At 35.1% G+C, this 14,153-nt stretch overlaps 1 protein-coding gene across 1 annotated transcript; it reads left to right on the forward strand.

The window, feature by feature from the left end:
* Positions 1-11,631: 11,631 nt before the first annotated feature.
* On the forward strand, positions 11,632-13,950 carry LOC145018145 (mitochondrial uncoupling protein 2-like). Its single transcript, XM_078976055.1, has 9 exons — positions 11,632-11,915; positions 12,188-12,412; positions 12,545-12,623; positions 12,709-12,842; positions 12,920-13,018; positions 13,100-13,204; positions 13,310-13,384; positions 13,484-13,570; positions 13,670-13,950. Exons 1-9 carry the CDS (start codon positions 11,835-11,837, stop codon positions 13,697-13,699), a joined length of 915 nt encoding a protein of 304 aa, XP_078832181.1. The 5' UTR covers positions 11,632-11,834; the 3' UTR covers positions 13,700-13,950.
* The last annotated feature ends 203 nt before the right edge of the window (positions 13,951-14,153 follow it).

Genomic DNA, 14,153 nt, shown 5'->3' on the forward strand with positions numbered 1-14,153 from the left:
TCAGCCCCTCTAGTTTAATTAATTACATTTGATCACAAAACTAATTCTTAATTAATTATTGACCAATATTAATTAAACAAATATGATTTCTCCTTTAATATATTATTCTTATAACATATTAATAAATCATATTATCCTCTCTCTCTTTATTCATTTCTCCAATCAAGTTGCTTTGGTGAAGGCAACCCAAAAGGACCATGCACCATCGGGTCAAGTACATACCAAAATAGTTATGGATTTGGACACTAATCCAACAGTCTCCCACTTGGATAAGTCTAACAACTATTCTGCGTATGAATTCAGATCCTGATCTGCAATCGTAGCTTTCCAAAGCCGTTGTCAACTCTGATCATATCAGATACGCGTGTCCTTAGATAAGGGATCATATATTCCTCCATTCTAGATATCGTATGAGATATGATTTCAAATCATTCTCTTTGTACTATATCTCGATTTCCGATTTATGACGACAGACTAATTGAACAAATCAAATTAGCCCTAGCCCGGCCGAGCATTTACGTATGTCATCACTAAACTATCGAGGGGCCCAAAGATATCGCTTTTATTCTTTGAATAAAAGGAACGGATAAACTTTGATACAATGCTTGCTTGCACTCACTCACCGAATCACACACAACAATATGTTTTATAACACCAAGTTACTAGTGCGTTTACATATTATCAATGTGCAACCGATTCGCAAGATACAACTCACACATCTCGGTTTCAAGAATATAAGATGTTATTGTCTCACTAATCACTCGAGATAGTGATCCAAGTGAGTGTGGGTTTAATCCAATGCTCAAATCATATTCATAAGCACTCGTGAACATTGCAGCAAACATTTGCTTATGTCTAATACTTTTCTAGACAATCCACACACCAATTCATGACAGTCTTCATTCATATCTACTTCCAACATATGAACGACTGTGGCCCGTTTGAATAATTCGATTATTCTTAATAAACTCAATTATTCTGGAAGTCAAAACATGCAAAGTGAAACACAAGAATAATACTAATCCCATATGGCCTCAAACCTTTGAGTATAAACAAAACACGTTTTATTTATCACCATATCGATTACTCATTATTTGTCGTTTCGGGTAATCAACTTTTTACTTGAATCATTACACTTGTCCCATGCTCCTAGCATGCACACAATGTTTACCTATGGTTCTTACTTTTGTGAAATAGACAAATTGAACACATTTCCAATCATTCTCATTTCACAACTCCAAATCCATTTTCTTAAGTGTAAGAATATCAAATTCTTGTTACTTATAAAATATACTAGATTCTAACACTTTATGCAATGATCCTTTTGTAATGTCACTGCACCAAAGGCTCAAAGACTATTGCCAATGATATTACAAAGTCCTCTATCGGAGATTGTTACAAGACAATTCCTTAGATACGATGTCCCTCACTCAAAGCACATTCCTTTGAACATCCTTTTGCATAAAGGTTTCTAATCTAGTCATAGATTTTTAATATTTACTTCCCAATATGGATACGCTTTCATATTTTCCATATGACAACTAATTTCTTAATAGAATCTTATCTATTCGTAATGATGTCGATATTGTCCATCCAATATGGAAACATTTCCATAATTTCCAATACTATACTTCCAACTACTCACAGGCGACCAATTCTCGTCGAACTTCGAATCTTCCTTTGATAGTTGTTTAATTATTTTAGTCAGAACCAATTCTAGTCTCTTTTCCCTCTAAATGCGCTGGACATTTGGAAAATTTTAGAATGATCAAATATTAAAGCATTTGCAATCGATCCTATACCCGAAGCGTATGGGACACGACGCACAATGTTTTATTTTCTATGTTCTCAAAATTCGAATTGTGAAGAGGAATGCCGTAATCATAATCGAAACTTTAAGAACACACTATGTACCTTTGACTAAATTTATCAACATTTCACAACCTAATCCTTTAGATTTGAAATGAAGCATAATATTCTCTCCCTTAATTATAGCAAAACAACCTTTCAATTCTTACAACTTTGCAAAGTATGACTCTTGTTTTCTATAATTAATATTGCCAACTATGCAATACTTGCCTTAATAATCATACAATCATAACATTTATGCTCCCACTATCATGATGATTATTATAAAACATAACACTTATACTCCCACTAGCTTCGACATGTATTCATAAACATCTTAACTTTCAGAAAAACAATACTTATTGAATTTCTTAAGTTCATGTTTCTAATACTTAGTGCTTTGATAATCTTTTATCAAGGCTTCTTGAACTTATACACTTTTGCCTTAGATAGTTCATATGTGTGTCTTAACAATTAAGACTAATTGCCAAACCTCACAATTCAAATTATGGAAAGGGATGCCGTAACCATGATCGAATTCGAGAATGCAATATTACAATCACTATCTTTTAAAATCTTTCTTAGTGAAAGCATTTCCTCACAATCATTTTCATGAAGGAGGAAATCTTATGACACTTAGATTTAAACGGTGTATGCGTTCCTATCCATGTGAATTTGTTAAAAACCAAAGTTTACGACAAATTCAAACTCATATGGATCGAACTTCCTTAATCTTGATTTCTTGCCTTATGGTAGCACAGCTGCCCACCACGTCTTCCAAGTAGTTAAGCAGCTCACCTTTTCCTATCAATGTACTTTCCATTGATCAAGGTCCTTGCCTTTTATGCATTCAAATGAGAACTCATAGGACTCACATGCATAATTAACTCGATTGGATTGGCACAGAAACAAAATAATCTCTTCACGATAGGTTGTAAACCTCAACTCGTGTGCTAGTGATAATCGATAAGGTTTATTTGATTTGTTCTTGAAACTTTTCAAGACCATTAAGACTCCCACTGACTCCTTGACATATAAGATTCTCTTGTCAATAAACATTTGTTGACAACCAAATATTCAAGAGTTAGTGTAGCTTTTATCAAAACACTTCATAAATTGGTCCAAGTTGGTCTTTGTCTTATTCAAGACATCACAACTTTCCATAATTAATGAATGTTATAAACCTTCTTAATATACTATTCACTCAATGTCACAATCTTGACTTTAAGACTTGTTTTGGAACGAAGCATGATTGACTTCTTGATTTGACCATTTCTTCAATCTTTGATTCCTCTTCTTGGACATACAATTGTACCAAGACTCACTTAGAGGATCAATTGAGATATGGTTCTTAATCATTAAGACCTATCACCTATTCGATGTGCCGGTAAACCACACACGCTCCACCGAACTATGACAAACATTGAGTCACCCTTTGCTACCTTTGCTTAGAACCATTTAGTGTGTCGGTAAACCACACACGCTCCACTAACATCTTCGCAAGGGCACAAAGTGTAATTTCATGGAATTGCATCAATTCACTTTTGCCTAAGTAACTAAGGTTGGGAATTTGAAAACCATTTAGTTACTTTGTATTTCATTATACTTATAATGGAAGGTTTCGTCCTATCCTACCCGTTCGGCTAACGACCTTCCACTAGTCAAGAGTGCGGTGGGTAAGAGTGGATACCCATTCAATCGCCATTTTATAGGCAATTTCCTTAAACACCCCTTATAGACCAGCTTCGTGAATGAGGCCTACTAACGGTAAGACTGACTTTTATATATAATGTTAGACTTTTAATGTTATATATATAGTATAGGATGTATTTTACACTTTTTAAATACTATGTGGTTAACTTTAACAATTATACTTTTAATTCAATTAAATGGTTAACCTAAACTTTTATGAATTTATTAAATCTCTTTTAATTATACTCCTTAATTAATTAATAAAACCATAAGGGTGTGATTTGAACTTTTCAAAACATTACTAGGGTTTTAGAATTTAACATTTCTAATTAAACTTTTAATCAACTTTTAAATTCCAAAACTTGAGGGCAAATTTTGAAACCTTTTTCAAAACATTAGGGTTTTAACTATTTAAATTTCAAAACTCCAAAACTTTTGGGTTCAAATTTAAACTATAAAACGTAAAAGGGAAAATATGAAACCTTTCATAACAACAAGGATCAAATAACAAATAATTTTAAATTAACATTTAATCACATAATTATCCATATTTGATTTATTTAATGATTTCTTGCAAAACAATTTATCAATTTACTCAAAATAATTAATCAATTATCTTATAAGGAAACAATTATCTTGTTAATTGATAATTATCTTTAATTAGATCAAGAATATAGTCATATATATCTTTAATTATCTTGTTAATTGATAATTATCTTTAATTATAAGGTCTGGGTTGGTGGCAAACGCCCAACACTCCACCAGGGAACGCAGCATGTTCAGATCATCAATGGACTTCTTGGACTCTTTCCTTGGACTTGATTTTTGGGTTTTGGGATCGGTAGTTTAGATTCCTTGTTGGTCTTGCCCTATTGGGCATAGGGTTGTATATTGGGTCTTAGTGGACCCAATGGATTTGGGTCTTAGTGGACCCAATGTGTTGATGGGTTTTGGTCATAAGACATCCTATGTGCTCATACAAACCCTAATGCTTGGATCTAGGTTTCTCTATTGTACATGCTTTGAATCAAAGACTATAAACCCTAATTCTAACATATGGAAATCGACATTAACATATAATTAGGTTTAAGAACATACCTTGATTGTTATATAGCAATAACAATCACAACTCCACCTTGGATTGACTTTGGAATGCTTAGAGTCACAAGTGTCACTCCTCTAATGGCTTACAAACACCATAAGCAAATGGAGAAGCTATAAAGAGAGAGGTGAGAGGTTAGAATTCGTATCTAGGACCTCTTGGGAAGGGATACACGAATTCATGACCCTAGGGGTGTTTATATAGGTGTAGAGATAGGGTTTCAGTCATTATCCTTATCTAGTTGATTATCCATTAAGCAACCAATAAGATAATCCTTGAATCCTTATCATACTCGAATTCTAAGGCTTTCCAACCTTAAATTCGTCCACCATATAAATAAGATAATCCTTACCTTGTTTTGTAACTATCACATAATTACAAATCAGCCCCTCTAGTTTAATTAATTACATTTGATCACAAAACTAATTCTTAATTAATTATTGATCAATATTAATTAAACAAATATGATTTCTCCTTTAATATATTATTCTTATAACATATTAATAAATCATATTATCCTCTCTCTCTTTATTCATTTCTCCAATCAAGTTGCTTTGGTGAAGGCAACCCAAAAGGACCATGCACCATCGGGTCAAGTACATACCAAAATAGTTATGGACTTAGACACTAATCCAACATGTGTAACGCCCGTAGATCCGAGCTAGTCAATTTAAAGATAATTGGGGTCGAAAATGATTTTTTGACAAAATATTATTTAGAATAAATAATCTTAACCAAGTTTTATAATACATCTCAAGGGTTTCGTACATATAAAGAACGTTGAAATCCGAGTTATAACGAAGAAGTTATGGTTCGTCGAAGTTTTACAGCAAAACCGGCAAGATACCGGAAGACGTAAATAGTGAATTTACGATGGAGGACTTTTTAGCCTTATAAATCTAAACAAAAGTTGTAGTATACGTTAAACCAAGAACATACAAAAAAAGAACGCCCAAATCTGACTTCGTATGAGGAAGTTATGAGTTCCCTAAGATTTGGCTTAGCAGTGCACAACCTGAAACTCGAATTTTAGATCGAGCAGTTTTTGGCCTACGCAACCTAAATGAGAATTGAAGATCTCATTAATAGGAACTCAACGGTAAAAAGACAGACGATAACAGAGTCCGTATGTAGAAGTTATGAATTTTACATAGACATTTAACAGTATAATCTCCTCGTACAGTTAAATTTAAGATTGGTCGAGAATTAGCGGACAGAGTCAAAACGAAAGTTGTAGATCTTATTTTTACCTACGCGTGGAAATGAAGAACGTCAAAAACGGAGGTCGTATGTGAAAGTTACGGATTTTAGAAGTCGGAAGTATGTTGTGCGAAAATTGGTGATGTTGCACAATCTTGATCATTGTTTTCTCCCAAAGTCTTGCCACTAGATGGTGACATGTGACACCAAGTTCAGTCATTTTTTACCCTATAAATAGAACCTCTCCCACCCTCATTTTCTTCACACATTTCCCATTCTTTCTTATTTTTACTCTCTCTCTCTCTAGAACCTCTCTCTAGCCCCGACTAGGGAACCTCCCTAGCACGAGGCGGAAGCCCCGGAGTGCTCGACGGCTCTGAGAAGAAGAGATTTTCGGCTCGGGAACGCTGCTCCAAGCAAAGCCCAGTTTTCTATAAACTTCACTGTAAGTGAGCTACGCCTACAATATTTTTAATATAGCTTTTATTTAATTATAGTAAAGTTATTAGGAACTTATAATAAGTACTTGGGCTATTCTTATGGGTTTATATAAGTATTGTTTAACGCTTATATAATAGTAATAATATCTAGCCTATTAATTAGTCTCGACGAATAATAGACTAAACTCTAGTGGTAATAATACTAGGTTTCGTCAAAGGAAATTATTTTTTTAAAAAGCGAAGCGCTGTCTGAGTTCGTAATCACCACCTTACCAAGTGAGTGCATAGTTACTTTTATATTACACATAGATATGAAGTATTTAATATAAATTACGTGCTATGTGTGCATATTGTCTGAATGCTTGCTGTCTATGCTGGGTGAAATATTTTTATACATGTTTTAAATGATTTAAACTGTATATGTATTTTATATCTACAAAATGTGTTGGGTAAAACATGGGTAGATGTTATAGTTGTTGTGTGACCAAATAAAATAATTAGAGACCTCGTTATAGATGTTATTGATGATCCAGTCATCTAGCGGAGTATAAATGATGACCACAAACTATTCTAGACAGTGGAACGCTAGTAGACTCGCAACCTATAGATGTTTATTTGAACTATGTGTTTATTTGAACTGTGTGCTCACCAGCAGTACTCCATCCCCCACATGGTTGCCTTATTTGATATGAATTGCTGAGGAACCCCCGAAGCATGTGTTGTCACACCGATGAAAGTCCCTTAGACTAGGTCCCTTTGTGTTAGATGTTTTAGGGACGTAAAGTGAGGATAACGGGAACGGATAATCGGGTTTGTTTGGTTTGATAAAGTTAATAAACGTATTTATTGTGAAAATGGGGATGTCACAGTGTTGTCACACCAATGAAAGTACCGATTACATCATACAATGCAACATCTAAAATAACACAAACACATACTAAGCTAAGCTAAACACACACACACACACACACAACCACCTTGCGGTGGCCGACAGTGACACATGGTGGCATACACCACCTCACACTGATGGTGGTGGCTTTTCTTGATAAAAAAATCCGGCTAAGCAATACCTAAAAACACCCCTTCACTGTAATAGACACATACCCACGGACCCTTGCTCGGAAATCTGGATGCAACCACTCGCGTGGTGGTGCGTGGTGACGGCAACGACAACCCTAGCAGCCACAACGGTGGCTAAAGGCGGTGTTGCAGCAACGAACTAGAGGGGGAAAAGGTTTTGTGACGACATCAACGACGCTCCATCTCTTTAGGCTTTTCCAAACGGCCTCAACACCTATTCCGCCGGTCCTTGCTCTTCACCGGCAGTGGATGCGACAACGGAACAAGGTGGCAGTCTTCAACCGATGGCGGCGGCTAGGGTTTGGCAGCATCTCCTTGATCTTGGTGGTTCTTCCCAACAACCACTACGTTGTCCACGTCTTCTTCGGCTACGGAGACACCGATGGGTCGAGCACAACAAGGAGATGACGACCGGAGGTTGAAGATAGAAAGGTTGGTGGTTGAACGATGACACTTAGGGTTAGGGTTACGGAGGAGTCGACGGGTTATATACCTAGTTCCTACAACTTCAACCCATAATGACAGAAATGGCCCATCCTTCTCCATTTTCTTTCAAATTTAATCAAAATGTTACCAAACTCCCCTTCCTATACAAAACCCTTTTCAATTTAGGTCCATAATTACCATTTAGTCCCTGCCCCCAAGAATCTATTCAATTGTAAGTCCAAATAATATCATACACCCCCTGACTACTAAAAATCTTTACAAAATAAGTCCCGAAACTACACTTTAACCCATATCTTCTAAAATTGTAACAATTAACCCTCGAGACCAACACCTTGCTATATTATTGATTTTGGGCTACTATTATTCATGAATCTGACTATTTATTTATTTAATAAACAGGATGTTACAATAGGGGTCCAAATCTTCAACATTGTCTCGCTCAATTAGCAGACTTCTGTATTCTTCCACAATCAACTCTCCTGATCCTTCCACCGCTTCACCCCCAAAACCTAAACCACCGGTGATCTCCGACGTTTCCCTACATGACGTGGATTCCATATGCACTATAAACTCCAGTTTACAGCCACGTCCTTACTCCTCTACCTCCCAGTCTTGAATCAGTGATTATCGGAGATATCCATCCTTCCATAGGATAATATGTTTCTCCCAAATCGCTTGTTCTCCTGCCAACTAGTTTGGATCATCGAATCCACACAGGAGAACACTCCGACCATGCCTCTCAAAGCCCTAACCTCAACTTCTCCATAACCATTGCCATCTTCAAATGGAAAATCATTTCTTTTCTTCTGATAAGATTTCATATATGTTTCTGCACCGCCATTCATGATTTGGAAGCCCTAATCAATTAGGATTTTTTAAAAATCGGATGGAGTTGCTAGTCAGACCAATTATCCGTTCGTCTTTCAGCTCCGATGATAAATTTTGTAGGTATCAAGTCCTTCGAATTTTGGTTTCTGTTTTGAGATGACATAGTGACATCTTTTTTATAGAGTTTACTTTGAAAATTTACTTAATAAAAGAATTCTCCCTTTTTGTATCTTCTTTCAGTCCATTTACATGTATCTTCTCTATCCACTATATATTGAAATCGATGTTATTTTTTTCCTTTAGAATTCTTTGTATTGCTTCGATTTTTTTAATGTTGTTGACCAAAATTTTGTTTATAAAAGGCGATTTATGATTTTTTTAGCATCAGATATTGTTCTGCTAATCAAAAACTGTTGTTTTAGGTTACATGATTCCTGCAAGAATATTTTGTACAGCCCGTCACGAAAATTGAGATTAAGAGGTTTCAAATTAACAGAAGAAATTATATTATTATTATTATTATTATTATTACCACTACTACTACTAATACTTCTACTACTACTATGTTTTGATCAAGTTTCCTCTATCTTACTGGTTTTGATTCTTACTCTGTGAAGGAGGATACTTATTGTTGTAATATAGGTTCTAACTAATTTTTATTCTAATATTCATTCTTTTTGCTTGATTTAGGGTTAAAAGGGTAAGAAACCTTTTGGGGATATAAGAAGTATAATTTTATCCGGTAAGGCTTAATATATGATTTGCAACATTCCCCTTATGTTACCATGTGTTGAATATATTGAAGGTCCCAAGAATGATTTATTTCCTAACATTCTAACAAATGAGGCCGTATAAAAAAATTAATGAGCTCGGAAAGGTAAATATCTTCAATTATGATTGGTCTTCTTTACTTTAAGTCCTATGCGGTCTTGAAATCCATGTTGCTGTATGTATATGGAGAGTCATAGTCTTCATTAACCATGTTAATTCTTAAGCACCTTGTCAATTCTTGTATTAAATAGTGTATTATGTTAACGATAAAAATATATTTTACAATATTGGTTGAAAATTTATGCATAATGAGAGATGAATTGAATCTTCCTGATCCAAATCATAACATCATCCTTTTTGTAACAATGATAATTGTCAAGTAATAAATATTTTCCTAAAAACTTATGATAAAAGAATATCTTGAAACTCTCATACATAATAGAAAGTTTGTAAATTACACCCTCTACATGTCCTACAATATATTGCCATGTTTCGACTCTACACTTTTTGGATTTCACGCTTTCACACTTTTGTAATTACACAATGCCCCCATCACTCCGCGCAAAACCTCACATGCGTCCCCACAAAGCGGGGATAAAACATTTTCTAGTTTTTATATTATTAAAAGATTTATTTTATTAATTAAAAAAAACAAACAAATGATACTATTCTACTCTTTTTAGCCAAAATTTTCCTTTTTGGTGGACCTTCATTTTGTTTAATAGATACTTCGATACATACGAAAGACTAAACTGCACAAATGGTCCCTATGGTATGTCGAAAATTGCCACTTTGATCCAAAAAAGTTTGGACTAGCACCAGTGATCCAAAACTTTCATTTTGTTGCGTTTTTTGTCCAGTATGTTCTGATTTTTTATAAAATGACAAATTTGCCCCTATTAATATGATTTTCCCTTTTTCTTATTTGCTTTTCTAGTTTTTAGATTAAAAAAAATAAAATAAAAATAAAAATAAATATCTCTTTCTCTTCTCTCTCTCTCTCTCTCTCTCTCTCTCTCTCTCTCCCTCTCTATTCTTCCATTTTCGTTTGTTCTTTGTAATTCTCACGAACCCTTCATCACCGACTACACCACCGTCGTCGCCGTCAGTCACCACCACCTTTAACCCCTATCGTCTCCACCACCACCAACCTCTGGCAAATCTGAAAGCCGACATTACATACAACAAACCATAATCGATTACTACCACCGATAACCATCTTTTCACCTGCTTAGTTCCTCTTCTCCGTCGGGAAACCATCTCTGTAAACCCAATTTTTGATAAAAACCATCAATAATTTCTGAAACCCTAGCACCTCTACCTTATCTCATCTAGATTAGGGTTTTCGACGAAGAAAGACGTCGACGATAGATGGTTTTCGCCGAAGAAGAAGAAGAAGGATATGATAAGGACGAGACTCACCGAAGAAGAGAGAGAAACGAAGGCGGAGTTTGTGGCTCGAGTTTCCAGATGAAGGCGCCATCGATGTGTGAAGACGATGATGTGTATCTAGGTTTTTAAATCAGAACTACTGAAGGATGAAGCCACCTTCGACTTCGATCTGGGTTTTCACGTCTTCGCTGCCCTTCGTCTTCTTTAGTATGTCCCAACCTCTGTTTCTAACTAAATTCTTTCTCCGACCAAACCATCTGTTCTTTGGATTACTATCTTCATCGAGTTATAATGTTGTTGAGAGAGATAAAGAAATGGAGAGGTGGTGTTACTCCGATCGAGAATAATCTATGGTGGTCGGAACCCCCATTCGCCGGAAGTTGGTGGTGACGTTAGTTTCGTTTTGTGAAAATTCACAGAGAGAAAGAGAGGGGGAGAGAGAGAGAAGAGAAGGGGAAGTGCAGGGAGGGGTAGGGTAGTGATGCAGGTGAGTTTTTTTCTTTTCTTTTTAATTATTGTAATACAAATAAATAGAAAAAGAAAATACAAAGGGCAAAATTGGTATTTTAAAAAAGTTTAAAATAAATTGGACCAAACAAGCAACAAAATGAAAACTTTGGACCTCTGGTGCTAGTCCAAACTTTTTTGGACCAAAGTGGTAATTTTCGACATACCACAGGGACCATTTGTGCAGTTTAGTCCATACGAAAAGTAGCAAATCAAAAGCGTGAGATCCATCGTCTCCTCGCATCGTGGATCGGGATCTCGACCCGACGACTATCTGCATTATAAAATCCTCCCAAAAAAGCAAAAAAAGAGAATTCAATATCCTCAGTAAAAACGGAGAAGCAGAACAAATATCATTGACCTACAAATACAGCGCAATTAAAATACTTCACAATCGTACCTTCTACAGTTTGTGAACGTCGACAATCACCACCGCTCCTATTTCACGCCACTATAAATGAAAGAAGTGAGATCCACTTCTCAAACGATCAATACACTCATCGGAGTTCAATTTAATCTTTCCAATTATGGCGGATCTCAGCCATCGCACCGAGATCTCCTTTGCCGAAACCTTCATCTGCAGCGCATTCGCCGCTTGTTTTGCTGAGGTTTATCCTCATTACCTTACTTTTTCCATCTACACCTCTACATACATCCTCACTTTCACACATGTACTCGCATTGCAATATAAATTGTTTTGTTACTACTAGATTTAGGATATCCACTCTCGAATTTTGCAGTGTTAGAGATGTGTATCAATTTCGATGGATGTATGTGTGTCGATGCGTATGATGCTGCTGTTCTTATTTTAATTTGATAAACGTGATAGAATTATAAGTATCATTGAATTTCTTTTGAGGATGAGGTGTGTATTATGCAGTTATGTACAATCCCTCTAGACACTGCTAAAGTTCGCCTCCAACTCCAAAAGAGATCAGTATCGGGAGAAGAAAGTGGTGGTGGTGGAGCTAAGTACAAGGGTCTTTTAGGCACAATTGCTACTATAGCCAAGGAAGAAGGTTTACTTGCACTTTGGAAAGGTATTATACCTGGATTACATCGCCAATTTATATATGGAGGCTTAAGGATCAGTCTGTATGTGCCTGTAAGTTTCAAGTATTTAGGTTATTTGGTGATTCATGGAAACCGGCATATAAGCTGCTTCATCTTTGAGGACTGATCCAGTGTGGTTCAAAACACCGGCTTCTGTATTACATCTGAGATTTTGGTTATACAGGTTAAGGCTTTTTGTGCTGGTGGTAATATTCTTGGAGAAGTTTCCTTGTTTCAGAAGATAGTTGCTGCTTTGATTACAGGTGACTGATTTGCAAATTCAATGTCTTCCTCTATTTCTATACTTGTTTTGAGGTTGATTTTGTAGCTCCATTATTCATGAAACAGGTGCTATAGCAATTACAATGGCTAATCCAACTGATCTGGTGAAAGTCCGGTTACAAGCTGAAGGTAAACTGCCAGCTGGCGCACCCCGTCGCTACACTGGTGCCCTAAATGCCTACCACACAATAATCAAAGAAGTCAGTTCCTTAAATCTCCTTACATCTGGAATCACCATTTTCTTTTTCCTATACTCATAATAATACACCATAAATAGGAAGGAGTAGTTGCACTTTGGACTGGTTTAGGCCCAAATATAGCCAGAAATGCCATTATAAATGCTGCAGAACTTGCTAGCTATGATCAAGTCAAACAGGTCCAATTTATCTTACATTATTATTTCATTTAAAGTTTTATTAATCATAACGTTTACTCTATCTGTTCTATGTTGTTGTAGAGTGTTTTGAAAATTCCAGGGTTTACAGACAATATATTCACTCATCTACTCGCGGGTTTAGGTGCAGGGTTTTTTGCTGTTTTGATTGGTTCACCTGTTGATGTGGTAAAATTTATATATATTCATTGGCTTTCTTCAAAAATTTTGAAAAAAGTTTTCAGCTTCAAATTGAATATTCAATATTGATATGGTATCTTATCATTGTTACAGGTGAAGTCTAGAATGATGGGAGATTCAATCTACAAAAGCACTTTTGATTGTATTATTAAAACCTTAAACGTTGAGGTATCCGAATTTGATAATTATTAGTTCATAAGTTTTTTTTGCTACTTTGATTCTTTTTATAATATTATATTACTATTTTAATATTTGATTATTATTCAGGGAGCCCTGGCTTTCTATAAAGGATTCCTCCCAAATTTTGGTCGGCTAGGATCGTGGAATGTTATAATGTTTTTGACACTTGAGCAAGTAAGATTCTGTTCTTTTTTATATATGTAAAAAATATATATATATATATATATATATATATGTATTCAAATTGATTTTTATGTTTTGATCAAATGACAGGTAAAGAAATTATTCATATGGGAAGTTTGAAGTTTATCACATCATTGTATATTTAACAAAAAAATATATACAAAATTTGAAGTTAAGAACATATAGATGAGCTTCTGCTTCTGTGTGTGTTTTTAAATGACCAATCTTGGTTACTTTTGGTCATCTTTCAATTGTTGATGTTTGTATCATTCTTATGGTGTCATAATTATATCGTTATGACAATATTGTTTAATTTTGATCAGATAATTTAACATAAGTCAATAATAATGATTGAGATTATTAACATTTAATTAGTCAAATTTTTATTACACGCCTTCTTGTGACTGGATTTGAACAAGTCAAATTTATAAAAACACCACTATGAGCCAAATATAAACTTACGTTTTTTCAATTTTAAGAATCTGTAAGTATAAAACTCAATTGCTTCTGTAATGAATATGATGAAAAATAAAACTTCTTAAAGGAAATAGGAGTTTGATAAGTGTTCTAGTCA

This window comes from Lactuca saligna, chromosome 9, assembly GCF_052625555.1.
Source record: "Lactuca saligna cultivar CGN05327 chromosome 9, ASM5262555v1, whole genome shotgun sequence".
Lineage (NCBI taxonomy): Eukaryota > Viridiplantae > Streptophyta > Magnoliopsida > Asterales > Asteraceae > Lactuca > Lactuca saligna.